A 15,707-nucleotide genomic window follows, 5' to 3' on the forward strand; every position below is an offset into this window, starting at 1 on the left:
ATTAGTTCACACATTTGTGCATGTGGCGCTACCACATATGTTTAGGGTTTATGTATAGGGTTTTCCTTACATTATTTCATTTAAAAAATGGGAACAAAGGGTGATTCAAACTTTTATTAGGCAAGAGGTAAATCACATTTATTACTTTTTTAAATGTATTTTTATTTTTTTTTACACTTTTTTGGTCCCCATGTATAGGCCGGTATAGGCCAGTGAGAAAAGGGACATAATACTGCGGGACTATATACATCAGCTGTGCTGTACCCACTGCCCTGGCTACTATATATATATATATATATATATATATATATGTGCATAAATTTAGCTGCCAGGGCAGTGGGTACAGCACAGATAAGCTGATGTATATAGTCCTGCAGTATTATGTCCCTACATACGTGCTGTGTGTCCTCTGAACTGGCTAGCCCATACTACATATATTATATACGTAATATGGGCCAGGCAGGGCAGAGAACACAGCACAGACATTGTGAACAAAGAAGTCGTCCAGCTCCCGGGATGCAATAAAAGAAGCCAGCAGATAGGATAGACACATAGAAGCAGAAGCGTCTGACGCGTTTCGCACAGAACGTGCTTATTCGTAGACTGGCTTCTCAACTTAACACACAGTTTAAAATACAAGTAAAAAGAGTCACATGACCCGTTACATCATTGGTTCGGTACAAGGCATTACAAAAAACCTGGATAGTGCATGAGTGGACGATGGTCTCCGTGTCTCAATGGGTGGCTACCTGAAATACATATACATTGCTTTCCGTGTGACTTAATAATCCAGTATACAGGTTACTGGACACGGCAAAATCATGAGTTGCATGAATTACTCAAGAGCATTATTGATTTAAAGCATATATAAAACAATCGTACTGGGAGATATATGATATATAGCACATTAATTTCCTTTAAGTGTTGCTATGGGTAACCACCCAAAGACTTCAGAGACGACCTTCGCTTCTCCACTTTACAGAGTATATAAATTCTTCCTGATTTATCTAGAGGATGAATAAATAGAGAAAAGAAGAAAGATGGGAATTACAAGACTGTTGGAGTACATATTGTGAGTTGTAAACAATATAAGCCATAACGGACAATGGAAACAAGGATATAAAATAACATAATCATTATTGTGTACTCTAAGAAATAAAGAGGCGACAGTAATTTTTTCATGGTAAATGAATAGTTTCATAACCCATAAAGGCTATGAACACGTGACTACTAAGTCTAGCCTCTTATTAAGACCCTTTGGCTGTCTGGTTTCCAATAGGAACATCCAATATGTTTCCCTATTATGCAGTTTTCTTATGAGGTCTCCACCACTAGGACCTAATCGGACCTTCTCCATGCCTGTAACTTTCAAGTGTTTGTGGTCCCCGGCATGGGTGTCCCTGAAGTGCCTAGTTAGCATGGATACACCAACTGAATTATTACCTATGTCTGAGACATGCTTCCTGAACCTAGTTTTTAGGGAGTTAGATGTACAACCCACATATTGTACACAGCATGCCACACAGGTGGCCACATACACCACATATTTGGAGTTACAATTTATGTAATCTTTTATTTTGTGGGTGGCTCCTGTGTGGCATGAGGTGACTTCTTTGGACACTTGCATGTATCCACAGGTAAGGCATCTATTATGGCCACACCTCCAATTTCCAGCTTCATGTAACCAAGTACGGTTTAATGTAGGCGTACTCTGAAAAAGACTGGGGGATATAGTGGATCCTATCGTTGGTCCTCTTCTAGACACTGTGGATATACCTCCTGCAACAATTTCTCTCAGGATGTTATCTGTTTCAAGTATTCATTAATTCTCCATCTCTTAAAATTCACGTCATTTTTTATATATCAAGATCTCCAATATCCATGAGGCAAACCGGATAGACACAAGATGACTCTTTACTCTAAGATGGATATTAATATCAATAATAGAATTATATATATATCCCTCTAATGGGACCTAGATTAGGTATATAACAATACATGAGTCCATTCCCTGAATAAACCTAAGAGCTCGCGCATACAGTTCTGCGCATCTACCTGTCAGAAATAAACAGCTCGCGCACGCGAGAATGCGCATACGAGATAATGCACAAAGTGATAGAGGATCCAGACAGAGTGTTCGCGCAGCGGAGATCGCGCAGTCTACGTCACATGCAGACGTAGTAGATAAACAAAGGAAGGGATTGGCCAATGCGCTAGACAAGAGCGCGGTTGGCCGGGAGGCCATCCGGGTGGAACTCTGATTTGAGCAAGTACCCATCAATCAAAACGGCATGTCCAATGTGGGGAGCTTCTCTGGTAGGCGCACTCTATTGGCTAAGATAACATCCTGCAATCAATTAGTGACGCTACAAACAGAGGCTATAAGAATGACTGACATCGCATCCACGCTTAGTTGCCCGCTACCTCTTGATAACGCTACGTCGTAGCGAAACATGTTGAGGGGGGCAGAGTGGAGTTTTTAACAAGTCTAGCACTGTTGTTCCTAGCAATCTAGTGAGTGTGACCTGCAGGCACACGGGGTTGCTTTAACATAAATATATCACCACTAGCAGAGACATCTGCGCAAGCAAATCAGCTTACCAAAATAAACAAACAAAAAAAAGGAAACAGTGCTATTTGTTTTTAAATAGTGTGTAGAAACAAATAAAGTATTGAATTTTAACAAGATAAGTAGTATATGGGAAATAAGGGTTATTTTTGGATTCCCACAAGGGAATCTATAGGGAATTAAATAAACAAATGTTACCCTCCATATACTGGTCTATACCAGTTATGGTGACTGTTTCAAGTATTGGTATATATTTTAAGATAATTTGTCTGATTTTGTTGAATTGTACACTATATGGTGTGATGAAGAACGGTTTTTTGTTCCTTTTTATGTTTTCCTTTCCTCTTTTAATTTTCTCTTTATTGATCATGGTGACTGAATCTGCACTGCTGCTTGTATTCGTTTGTAGTGTGGGTGGATCTATTGGTTGATTAATCTGTCTTCTAGAGTACCTTAATAGGTCCCCCCTGTCTATGGCATCCATTTTCGCCCTAGCTGTTTTCAATACTGTGTCTGAGTACCCCTTATTTTTAAACCTACATGTTAGCTCTTCTGTTGCAGTATGCAGTGCAGTCGGATTGGTACAATTTCTTTTAATGCGGCACATCTCACCAAAGGGTATGTTATCTAGCACATGTCTAGGGTGGCATGATGTAGCCGCCAAAACAGAGTTGGTGGCCGTCTCTTTCCTGTAAGGAAAGATATCGATAGCCTCTGCATTGCCTGAGACCCTGATATCTAGGAAGTTGGCCTCTATTCCTCCAAAATGATAGGTAAAGCCCAAGTTCAGGTTATTGTTTGTGATGTACTGGATGAAATCCTGGAAACGGTTTTCTGTGTTTTCCCATATAATCAAAAGATCGTCGATAAATCGACCGATCCATTTGATGTCCTCCTTAAAGGGGTTGTCCGCATTAAAAATGTACATTTGCTCCCAATGGAACATATAAATGTTAGCGAACGAGGGTGAGTATTTGGCCCCCATTGATGCTCCCCTGGTCTGAAGGAAGAACTCATTGTCAAACATGAAAAAATTATGTTGTAAAAGAAAATCCGTGGCTATAACGAGGAATTCCTTCAGACCAGGGGAGTAGTTGCTAAATCTGTCCAAATGTATTGACAGGGCTTCTAAACCCTTATCCCATGGAATTGAAGGATACAATCCTATGACATCACAGGTTACCCATGAATATGAGCTTTCCCATTTGATTTTACTGAGGATATTGATAGTGTGTTTCGTGTCTTGTAGGAAAGTTGGTGTAACGGTAGTCAGTGGTTGTAAGTGATGGTCCACCCACTCCCCCAGTCTCTCCACGAGGGACCCAATGCCAGCCACAATGGGCCTAAGGGGAGGTGGAAAGAGCCTCTTGTGGAGTTTGGGGAGTGAGTGGAATACTGGGATAACTGGACTGGTAACAAATAAAGATTCCTCTAACTTTTTGTCTATGGCCCCTAATTCCACTCCCTCTTTTAGTACCTTCTTGAGGGCATCTTGGAAAGCTCTGGTGGGATCTCCTTTCAACTTGCGGTATGTATTCCTGTCTGCCAATATATCATTATTTAGGGTCTTATATAAACCCGAGTCTAGGACTGTAATGTTGCCCCCTTTATCTGAGTTACGCACCACTATGTAAGGATTAGCCTCTAGTTCTTTCATGGCTATTTTTTCACTTATGTCCAGGTTGCTGTAACCCCTAGTTACTGATACCTTGTTATGCAATTCCACTAAATCCCTTTCCACCAACTCCTGGAATTTATCCAGGGCCTCCGAACGGGAGGCCACAGGATAAAACCCAGGGTTGGAGGAATGGAGAGGACGGATCAATGAATCATCAGCAATGACATTTTCTGAATACAAACAATTTAAGTGTAACAAAACTGTTTGATCCGTAAAGTTGGTACAAATTGGATCTACATACCCTCTAGAATTAAACAATGTATCTGAGTCTCTCTCCGCATCTACACCCTCTAAATCAAAAAAGTGTCGATGCAGAGTGAGACTCCTGGCCAGTTTATTAACATCTAGTAAAGTGTTAAATAGATTAAAGTTACATGTGGGGACAAAGTTCAGTCCTTTACTCAGGAGATTAATTTGAGCCTGGGATAAGATACACGCAGACAGGTTTGCAACCGGGCTCACCTGGGATTTAGAAGAGACCTCAGGGGATAACGCTTGTTTCCTATGGCGACGGCCTGCTCGTCTGGAGTTACGGTTTTTCTTTTTGGTGCGGCCGTCCGGTTTTTTGGCATCGGTGTCTCTCGAGGTGGGGCTTGTGGTATTGTCCCTGTTCTTATGGCGGGGTTCGGCTCCAGAGGACCTCCCTGTTCGTCCTCATGTGAAGTATCGGCATCTGAGAAACTGACGCTTCTTGCTGCTTTTGAGCGAGGCTGGCGTCTGCGTCTGGACTTGGAGCGAGAATTCCTGAGTATCGAGCGTGGTGTTTCTGTGTCGTTACTCTTATTCCGGAACCAGGTGAATACTTGATCTTTATTATAATCCTGGGGATCTCTGTGGAATTTGTTTCTCTTGATATCCATAATTTCGCTTTCAATGTTGTCCAGTTTCTCTAGTACCGTTTCTTCCAGACGTGGGAATTCTTGGTGGGTTTTGAATTCAGTTAGGCTGGTTTTCAGATTTTCCATTTCTTTTTGCAAATCTGCTAGCTCAGTTTCTTCTTCTTCCACGATGTATTTCATAAGTTTAGCTGAGCAGTCCAATAGGGCCGAATCCCATTTGGCCAGGAATGTTTGAGAATAAACTTTGACTGGTCTCTTTTTCAGTCTCAGTCCCCGGGGAACCATATTTTTATTCAAATAAGTAGTTAAAGTCTTGTGGTCCCACCAGACCTTAGTCTCTTTAATCATCAGGTTTTCGACTTGCCTTGTAAGTGTGAGTAAGTCCATAGGAGTCACATTGTGCACCGGAGCACAGACATTGGTATATAGTGACATAACACTGAGGGGCTATATACATTAATTGTATCCTTGACTACTATATACATGCATATATTTATAGCAGCCAGGGCAGTGGTACAGCACAGCTGATGTATATAGCCCCACAGTGTTTCCCAACTAGGGTGCCTCCAGCTGTTGCAAAACTACAACTCTGGTTGGCTGTCTGGGCATGCTGGTAGTTGTAGTTTTGCAACAGCTGGAGGCACCCTGTTTGAGAAACACATCACTGTGTATCAATGACTGGCCCATACTGCATATACTATATGTAGTAGGCCAGAGAGGGCACAGCAGTCACTGGTATACAGGTAGTGACTGACATGACTGGACACTGGGACCATCTACAGACCTCCTCAACTCTGATGGCCGCCCTGCAGATCGTAGACTGTCAGACTGGACGGAGCTCCGCTGGTATGGAGTGAGGATACAGGCCGCAGAGGCTGTACGGCTGGCAGGCAGTGTCTTCTCTTCAGCTCTGCGGTGAGCAGCTGGGGGAGGGGTCGGACGAGCAGGGACTAAGTTGCAGCGTCCATCAGCTCCCTCTCTTAAAGGGGCAGCAGGAGCTGGAGCAAAGTGTGAAAGGTGAGGGGACAGTGGAGCAGGGGACAGCTCTTGCTCCTCAGTAATAGGGGCAGCAATAGATTGTCCACAACCGGAGAGTTTTGTGAAACAGCATTAACGTTTACTGAAGGTTTTCTGCAAGCTTCAATATTACAACAGTCTCTGGATATAACAACAGCTTTTGCTTGATTATTGACAAAGTTTGGGACTTTAGCATTGAGTCTTTTGATACTATGCATTGCTCCACTGGATTTAGGGGTTAATTGCGGCCCAGTAGTCACGCTAGCAATAGCGGGGATTTAGGTTTGAACTCACGGTTTTGGTTCCGCTGAGGCCGGCAGGTGTTTGAGGCCTAGCGTGCCTTTGAAAGTTGCATAGCACCGTCCTGTTAGTCCGGCATCCACGAGAGCAGCAACCCAAGAGAGCGATAATTGGATGCAGCTCCCTTATATGGGAAGGGGCTGGACTACTGCTAATTGGTCCATACTGATGTCAATCATCATTACAGAGATTTGTGGGTAACACGTGACCCAAGGACCTCCTAAGGTCCTGCAACATACAATAGAGGTTACTAGCATGGTCACATGACCGAAGGTACTGCAACGCCAATCAAGGTAAGTACTATACATTACTATAGAACATATATATATATATAATTATTAAATATATACATTTATCATTATTAGAGATAAACTTTAGGAGAGGCGACTAGGGGCTGTCCCACCTGAGGAACCCTACCTGAACGTAGTTACTCTGACTTTGGGGACCTCTACACAAGGTACTGTATGCAATACTGTACTGGGACACCACACTTGCCTTCGGTCACTGTGATATTGGCTGGGCTAATGAATATTCATTCCCTCCCTCCCTTTCCCTCTCCACTTTCCAAACACGTCTTCTGCACATGTGCCGCTTCCTGAGCTGTACTGAAGCTGCGCTGAGGCCACTTCAGGGTGTACCCAGGAAGCGGCACATGTGCAGAAGATGTGTTTGGGAAGCGAAGAGGGAGAAGCGGAGGGAGGGAATGAATATTCATTAGCCCAGCCGATGTCACAGTGCCCGAAGGCAAGCTTCTCACCCCGCCTGTGCCACTTGGTCCTCATTACCATAATCACAAAACGTGAAGGTTAGCATCATTTTAATCAGCATCACCTGCACTACCAGCCAGTACCACTGGTTAGTGTGGCTGACTTTGCTGACAGTTTTACCTTTAACCCCTTAAGGACTAAGCCCATTTTGGCCTTAAGGACTCAGACAATTACATTTTTACGTTTTCATTTTTTCCTCCTCGCCTTCTAAAAATCATAACTCTTTTATATTTTCATCCACAGACTAGTATGAGGGCTTGTTTTTTGCGCGACCAGTTGTCCTTTGTAATGACATAACTCATTGTATCATAAAATGTATGGCACAACCAAAAAACACTATTTTTGTGGGGAAATTAAAAAGAAAAACGCAATTTTGCTAATTTTGGAAGGTTTCGTTTTCACGCCGTACAATTTACGGTAAAATTGATGTGTGTTATTTATTCTGAGGGTCAATACGATTAAAATGATACCCATTATTACGTACTTTTATATTATTGTTGTGCTTAAAAAAAATCACAAACTTTTCAACCAAATTAGTAAGTTTATAATCCCTTTATTTTGATGACCTCTAACTTTTTTATTTTTCCGTATAAGCGGCGGTATGAGGGCTCATTTTTTGCGCCATGATCTGTACTTTTTTTTGATACCACATTTGCATATAAAAATCTTTTAATACCTTTTTTATAATTTTTTTAAAATAAAATGTATAAAAAAAGTAGCAATTTTGGACTTTTTTTTTTTTTTTACGTTCACACCGTTCACCGTAAGGGATCATTAACATTTTATTTTAATATTTCGGACATTTACGCACGTGGCAATACCAAATATGTCTATGAAATTTCATTTTTACGCTTTTTGGGGGTAAAATAGGAAAAAACGGACGTTTTACTTTTTATTGGGGGAGGGGATTTTTCACTTTTTTTTTACTTTTACATTTTTTACATTTTTTTTTACACTTGAATAGTCCCCATAGGGGACTATTCATAGCAATACCATGATTGCTAATATTGATCTGTTCTATGTATAGGACATAGAACAGATCAGTGTTATCGGTCATCTTCTGCTCTGGTCTGCTCGATCTCAGACCAGAGCAGGAGACGCCGGGAGCCGGAAGGAGGAAGGTGAGGGGACCTCCGTGCGGCGTTCTGAATGATCGGATCCCCGCCGCAGCGCTGCGGGCGATCCGATCATTCATTGAATCGCGTACTGCCGCATATGCCGGGATCTGTATTGATTTCGGCATCTGAGGGGTTAATGGTGGACACCTGCGAGATCGCGGGCGTCGGCCATTGCCGGCGGGACCCTGGCTGCGATCAGCAGCCGGGATCAGCCGCGCATGACACAGGCATCGCTCCGATGCCCGCGGTTATGCACTGGGCGTAAATGTACGTCCTGGTGCGTTAAGTACCACCGCACCAGTATGTACATTTACGTCCTGCATCCTTAAGGGGTTAAAGGGGTATTCTGGGAATATTTTTTATTTGGCTATGCTACAGGAGCTGTAAAGTTAGTGTAGTTCATAATATAGTGTCTGTATAGTGTGTGACGGTTTTCTCACAATTCTTCTGTGAATTTTACTTCACTATATTTTTTTTACCAGCATACAAAATTACTGTTGTCTCGGATTTTTCCCAGCTTGCAATGCGGCCGAGACCTGACTCACTAGTCAGCTGGTGACAGGAAGCCTGTCTGCTTCAATGGGTGGAGGGATCAATCAGCCACTAATGCAACAGCTGGAGGCACGCTGATTGAAAACCACAGGTCTGCAGATCATTTATGTTTCAATGGGTGGGGTGGCTGATTTGTGGGAGGGAGGAAAATGGAATTGTGGGATTTGTAGTCAAAAAAAGAAAAGTCAAACAGGAAAAACAAGTTCACAAAAAGCTTGCCACAGTATTATGGTAATCTCATGACTTAGCCATTTAGCCCCAAGACAAGCGCAGATCCTTCCTAAGTATGTCCATTACTGTCTGCCAGGTACGTTCTAAAATCACCTTATGGTGGATAACCCCTTTAAGTATGCTTTGGGTAAATGAAAAAAAAATGGCGGTCCCCCTCTCAGGAAAGTCCCTGAATATAAGAAAAATAGAAAGACAGATAGATATGAGAGATAAATAGATAGATAGATATTAGATAGATTAATAGATAGATAGATATGAGATAGATAGATGAGATATATAGATATGACATAGATAGATAGATAGATAGATATGAGATAGATAGACAGATAGATATGAGATAGATAGATAGGTCAGTGTTTCCCAACCAGTGTGCCTCCAGCTGTTGCAAAACAACAACTTTCAGCATGCCCACACAGCCAAAGGCATGCTGGGAGTTGTAGTTATGAAACAGCTGGAGGAACTCCTGTTAGAAAACACTAAGTGATAGATAGATTGATAGATTAACAGATAGATCAGTGTTTCCCAACCTGGGTGCCTCCAGCTGTTGCAAAACTACAAGTCCCAGCATGCCCACACAGTCAGAGCTCTTATAGCTGTGACTGCAAACTGCGGCTGCTTAGTATTAAGAGCAGGCAGGGGGACGGCCCAGCCCACAGACGGCCCGGCCCACCGGGAAAATGCCCGGTGTGCGCAATGGCCAGTCCGGGCCTGGCTACTCTGCAGTACGTAGCTGCGCACAGGCACGTCGCCTCATCCCCCAGAATTCCTTGCTGTCTTAAAGGGCAAGTAACTAATACGGGCAGGCCGCAGGCATCAGCTGGCCTGCCGAATGAGGTATATTTCAAATTTTCTTACCGGAGTGATAGTGCTTATTTAAAGTAGCGGCGGGCGGGGGAGATAAAATCATTATCGGTCCCCAAGCCTGAATCCCTGTCCTCCCCGGTGTCTACGCCCCTGGGCTGCTGATAGGCTGCATCCTGCATGTAATTCAGGGTCATCCCGCCTACTTCCCTTCCTGCCTTGCCTTCCCGCCTACCCAGCATTCCTTCCTCCATGTACTGACATGTGGATCTGCCATTTTAGATGCCCTGGAGCCTGCACCACAGTAAATGGAGTTTAATGAAGTGATTTGCGCAATAGAATTGCGGCGATATTCGCATCTGTTGCGAATTGACTATTTTCTGAAATTCGTAACAAATTCGGGTTCATCAGTTTCGATTCGCTCTTCTCTACTGAACAATATGGCTTCATAAAAGAGAACCCATTATGTTCAGACAATGTGTACGTCTCATGTACGTTTTGTTCCATCTGATTTTCTGACACATCATAATATATGTAATGATTTTTTAATCTGTGCACTACTTCAGCTGGAGGCACACTGGTTGGAAAACCTTCAGTTAGGTTCTGTTACCTTACTCAGTATTTTACCAACCAGTGTGCCTCCAGCTGTTGCAAAACTACAACTCCCAGCATGTACTGATCGCCGAAGAGCATGCTGGGAGTTGTAGTCTTGCAAGATCTAGAGGGCCACAATTTAGAGACCACTGCACAGTGATCTCCAAACTGTAGCCCTCCAGCTGTTGCAAAACTATAAATCCCAGCATGCCCACACAGCAAACAGCTGTCTGGGCATGCTGGGAGTTGTAGTTTTGCAACTTCTGGAGGGCTACAGTTTAGAGACCACTGTGTAGTGGTCTCAGACTGTAGCCCTCCAGATGTTGCAAAGCAACTCACCGGCTTCCGTAGGATCCAGGGAGCCGCATATCCGTCCTCTTCTGCTGCCGATTGCTGCCTGCTGCTGCCGCCGATGGGTAAGTGGACTTCAGCGCCGTCCTCCTTGGTTTCCCCGTTCTGCCCAGCCTATTGTGGGTGGGCAGAACGGGGAAACATAAAGTTAACCCCCCTCTCCCGATCTGCTATTGATCTTCACTTCCAGACGACCAATAGCAGGGATAGTAGGGTGGCACCCTTGCCACCTCACTCCTATCCCTTCAGGGGGATCTGGGTGTCTTGGACAACCCCAATACCCCTTATATTCCAGGTCACCGGGTCAAAGTGTGAATTCACCGGCGATTTGCAGCGATCGCTGACATGGGGGGGGGGGGGGTGTCTGATGACCCCCCTGGGCATTTGCGCGGGGTGCCTGCTAATCGATATCACAGTCACCCCGGTCCGGTACCAGGGAGCGAAGGCTTAGGTCCCTAAGTGGTTAAAAACCTTAATCATTCCAGTATTTATCAGCTCTCGTATACTACAGAGGAAGTTGTGTAGTTGTTTCCAGTCTGAGCACAGTGCTCTCTGCTGCCACCTCTTTCTGTGTCAGGAACTGTCCAGAGCAGGAGCAAATCCTCATAGCAAACCTATCAAGCTCCAGACAGTTCCTAACATGGACAGATATGGCAGCAGAGAGCAATGTGGTCAAACAGAAAAGAACTACACAACTTCCTCTGTAGTGTACAGAAGCTGATAAGTACTGGAAGGGTTTTGTTTTTCATATAGAATTCATTTGGTTCCCATGAAGCGCAACTCCAGCCTGTGGCCCACTGTTTCTCCTCCTAACATCGCTAAAGTAATCGCAAAATTTGGCCAAGGATGAAATCGCTATATCGTAAAATGCAAAAATCGTGATTCTATTGCAATATATTGTGCAGCCAGAATAAAAATTAAGATACATATATTTCTATACATATAAAGAGTTTAGGACTACAAAGACAAACAGGAGATTTACATTTTTTTTAAATGATAAGACATTTATTATAAGAACATAACAATCTGTTTTCTTCCTCCTTCTTGTTGTTATGGAGAGAGTTTGGTTCCGTTGGATCTCTTGGCTCTAGGTCTTTATCTCTAGAGTTGCCGCTGTTCTAGTTGTTCCAGTAGTAAGTTCTGGGCTGTGGCGTGAAATTCCAACTCCAACATACAGATGAAAGGTTCTTATGATGTTCTGCATGGTCCTCTATACTCCAAATGCATCAATCTTAACCCTTAGGGAGATGCTGCAGGTGTTCCTGGACATGGTCAACAATAGGTGTTGCAGGTTGAAATAGTAAGTCACATATGTCAGCAGGGTGAGGACCAGCATTGACCACTCGATGATCTTGACAAAGGCTTCACTCATCTCTTTACATTCTCCAGCACACAGGTGGGTGTATACAATGACCCCACTTCCGATAATAAGAAACACACAGGCAAGGGCCATGGCAGAGCAGATGGCTCTAACATGGCAGATGACTCTTGATGTTCCGGGCACTTTGTACAGGAGGATGGATTGACACATGTTGTATGCTCCAGCACAGATGAATGTAGTCATGGCGGCGATGAGATGAATCATCGGGTAGTCTTTGGTTGAAAATACTGACATGATGACAGTCAGGACACAGGATGACCAAGCGATGACTAGTAGGGTCTTCTGGATCAATGGATGACGGGGTCCAAAGTCTTCACGATGGAACAAGATGAACCTATAATTCAGCCATGTCAGACCCAAAGAGGCTATGGCCATCCCTATAAATCCTAAACAGAATGGGATCCGTTCAGGAAAGAAAATCCCCGTCTCACTGATGTATACCAGTGGGGAATCAGCATGGCCTTGGATCATGGTGATGGTGTAGCTGGTGGAGATCCAGACCATACACCAGAGGGCCAGGAAGAGGGGGATGAACCCCAATCCTTTAATCTCCATAGCAGATGAAGAAAAAAGGCACAAAAGGCAAAAACCGCAAGGGAAATGCAAACCGCTCTGTAACAATCTACAGACTGAAGGCCTGGACACTGTCAGAGCAATGTAATGCCTCCAGAATTCTATGACATCACGTGATGTCACCAAGACTCTTTCTTTGTTTCTTGGAGTTGCCATGGTTACGTATCTGCTATGAACAGAACCTGATGTGACTCCATTTTGATCATCTTTGATAATTTGATAGTAATAAAATGTATTTATTTAATTTTATAACAATCATGAGAACAATACAACAATATTTAAGCTATAATTATTTCTTATTTCCCTTATTATCTTATTTATCTTAAAGTGGGTGGATTATAGACAAATGCCATCACACGTTCAAGTCCGTCTATTTTAACAGTCAAAATAAAAAACTGCCCTTTCCTATCTGTTACTACTTCCCTCTCTTCACATTTATAAAATATGTCTGTAATTTTATATCTCACTGGAATCATCACTCAGCTTTCCTAGTAGGAAAGCTGAATGAGGTTTCCTGTTGTTTCTCACAGGATTCATCAGTCAGCTTTTCTAGTAGAAAAGCTGAGTGATGATTCCTGTGAGAAATATAATTGCACCCTAGAGCCATATTTTTTTCCACCCAGCTTTCCTAGACTTCAAAACAGCAACGTTTTCCTATATATGTAGTAACACCTAAAATATAATTGTACAAATATAATTGCAGCCATAGGAAAGCTGAGTGAGAAATATTATTGCAGCCCTTTTTTCCACCCAGCTTTCCTACAATTCAAAACAGCAAAGTTTGCCTACATATGTGGTAACACCAAGAATATAATTGCACAAATATAATTGCAGCCATAGGAAAGCTGAGTGACAAATAAAATTGCAGCCATATTTTTTTCACCCAGCTTTTCTACTTCCTAGACTTCAAAACAGCAAAGTTTGCCTTCATATGTGGCAACACATATCTAGGCAAACTTTGATGTTTTCAAGTCTAGGAAAGCTGGGTGAAAATAATATGGCTACAATTATATTTCTCACAGGAATCATCACCCAGCTTTCCTAGCAGCAGGAGCTACCTTGCAGGAGACCGTCTCTTCACCAGGCTCTTTTACAACTGCGACACACAGCTCCTCTTTGGCAGGCAAATAGAGCTACGCTCAGGGCCAGACTGGGACCAAAATTAGGCCCGGGCATCTTACAATAAGAAGCTCATTTTAGCCATGGGGGTGGCTATGTGGAGGAAGGGCCACAAATGGGAGGGGCCAGATGTCAATCATAGTTGGGTATAATAGGCTACATAATGGGGAAAAATAAACAAATAATAAAAAAAAAAGGAAATAAACACATTCACACGCTATACAGGCTATGATCACACAGTATACACAGTATATTTTAAGCGTATTTCATTTTAAAAAATGGATCCGCAAAATCGCAGAAAGATTGTGTACTTTATTCCTATATTTTTTGTTATATACACACAAATATTGTGCATAAATACATTATATTAGAAATCGAAGAAGAACAATATTTCAGTTCATGCATAAATATACATACAAAATTTATGTATTTTTTAAATTAACTCTTATTAACTCCGCATCATACCGGGTCGGTCCCGGCGGCTAATGATAGCCGGGACCTGGGCAAATAGCGTGCGGCACCGAGCGCTATTAACCTTTTAGACGCGGCGATCAAAGTTGATCGCCACGTCTAAAATGAAAGACAGTCAGGCTGATCGAGACCATCGCGATAAAATCGCAATGTCCCGATCAGCTAGCACGCGAGCGGAGGTCCCCTCACCTGTCTCCGTCGCATCCGATGAGCGATTGATTGCTCCAAGCCTGAGATACAGGCTTGAGCAATCGACCACCTATAACACTGATCAATGCAAAGCTATGGCTCTGCAGGGATCAGTGTAGAAGATCAGTGTGTGCAGTGTAATAGCCCCCTATGGGAGCTATAACACTGCAAAAAAGTGAAGAAAAAAAAAGTTAATAAAGGTCATTTAACCCCTTCCCTAATAAAAGCTTGAATCACACCCCTTTTCCCATAAAAAAAAACCAGTGTAAATAAAAATAAACATGTGGTATCGCCGCATGCGGAAATGTCCGAATTATAAAAATATATTGTTAATTAAACCGCACGGTCAATGGCGTACGCGCAAAAAAATTCCAAAGTCATGAAAAAATGAATAAAAAGCTATCAAAAAGTTTGATCAATACAAAAATGGTACCGATAAAAACTTCAGATCACGGTGTAAAAAATGAGCCCTCATACCAGTCCGATATTTTTTCTTCAATTTTGTCGCACGATTAATTTTTTTTCCGTTTCGCTGTGGATTTTTTGGTAAAATGACTTATGTCACTGCAAAGTAGAATTTGCGCAAAAAATGGCAAAAAATAAGCCATCATATGGAATTTTATGTACAAAATTGAAAGCGTTATGATTTTTAGAAGGTGATGAGGAAAAAATGAAAATGCAAAAACGGAAAAACCCTGCATTCTTTAGGGGTTAAAGGGGTACTCTGGTGGAAAACTTTTTTTTTTTAATCAACTGGTGCCAGAAAGTTAAACAGATTTGTATATTACTTCTATTAAAAAATCTTAATCCTTCCAGTGCGTATAAGCTGCTGAATACTGCAGCAGAAATTATTTTCTTTTTGGAACACAGAGCTCTCTGCTGATATCATGACCACAGTGCTCTCTGCTGACACCTCTGTCCATTTTAGGAACTGTCCACAGTAGGAGAAAATCCCCATAGCAAACATATGCTGCTCTGGATAGTTCCTAAAATGGACTGAGATGTCAGCAGAGAGCACTGTGGTCATGATGTCAGCAGAGAGCACTGTGTTCCAAAAAGAAAATAATTTCCTCTGTATTATTCAGCTGCTAATAAGTACTGGAAGGAGTAAGATTTTTTAATAGAAGTAATTTACAAATCTGTTTAACTTTCTGGCA

The 15,707-nt window shown here is 42.5% G+C and overlaps 1 protein-coding gene across 1 annotated transcript; it reads right to left on the minus strand.

Moving 5' to 3' along the window:
- Positions 1-415: 415 nt before the first annotated feature.
- Positions 416-5,796, minus strand: LOC130310244 (uncharacterized). Its single transcript, XM_056552394.1, has 2 exons — positions 4,710-5,796; positions 416-1,007 (listed from the first exon to the last, which is right to left on the minus strand). The coding sequence occupies exons 1-2, from the start codon at positions 5,519-5,521 to the stop codon at positions 1,004-1,006; spliced, it is 816 nt and encodes a 271-aa protein (XP_056408369.1). The 5' UTR covers positions 5,522-5,796; the 3' UTR covers positions 416-1,003.
- Between the last annotated feature and the right edge of the window lie 9,911 nt (positions 5,797-15,707).

Source organism: Hyla sarda, chromosome 1 (assembly GCF_029499605.1).
Source record: "Hyla sarda isolate aHylSar1 chromosome 1, aHylSar1.hap1, whole genome shotgun sequence".
Taxonomy (NCBI): Eukaryota; Metazoa; Chordata; class Amphibia; order Anura; family Hylidae; genus Hyla; species Hyla sarda.

Excerpts from the sequence above, each read along its gene's own strand:
- LOC130310244 (XM_056552394.1), bottom strand. The coding sequence starts at position 5,521 with ATGTCACTATATACCAATGTCTGTGCTCCGGTGCACAATGTGACTCCT.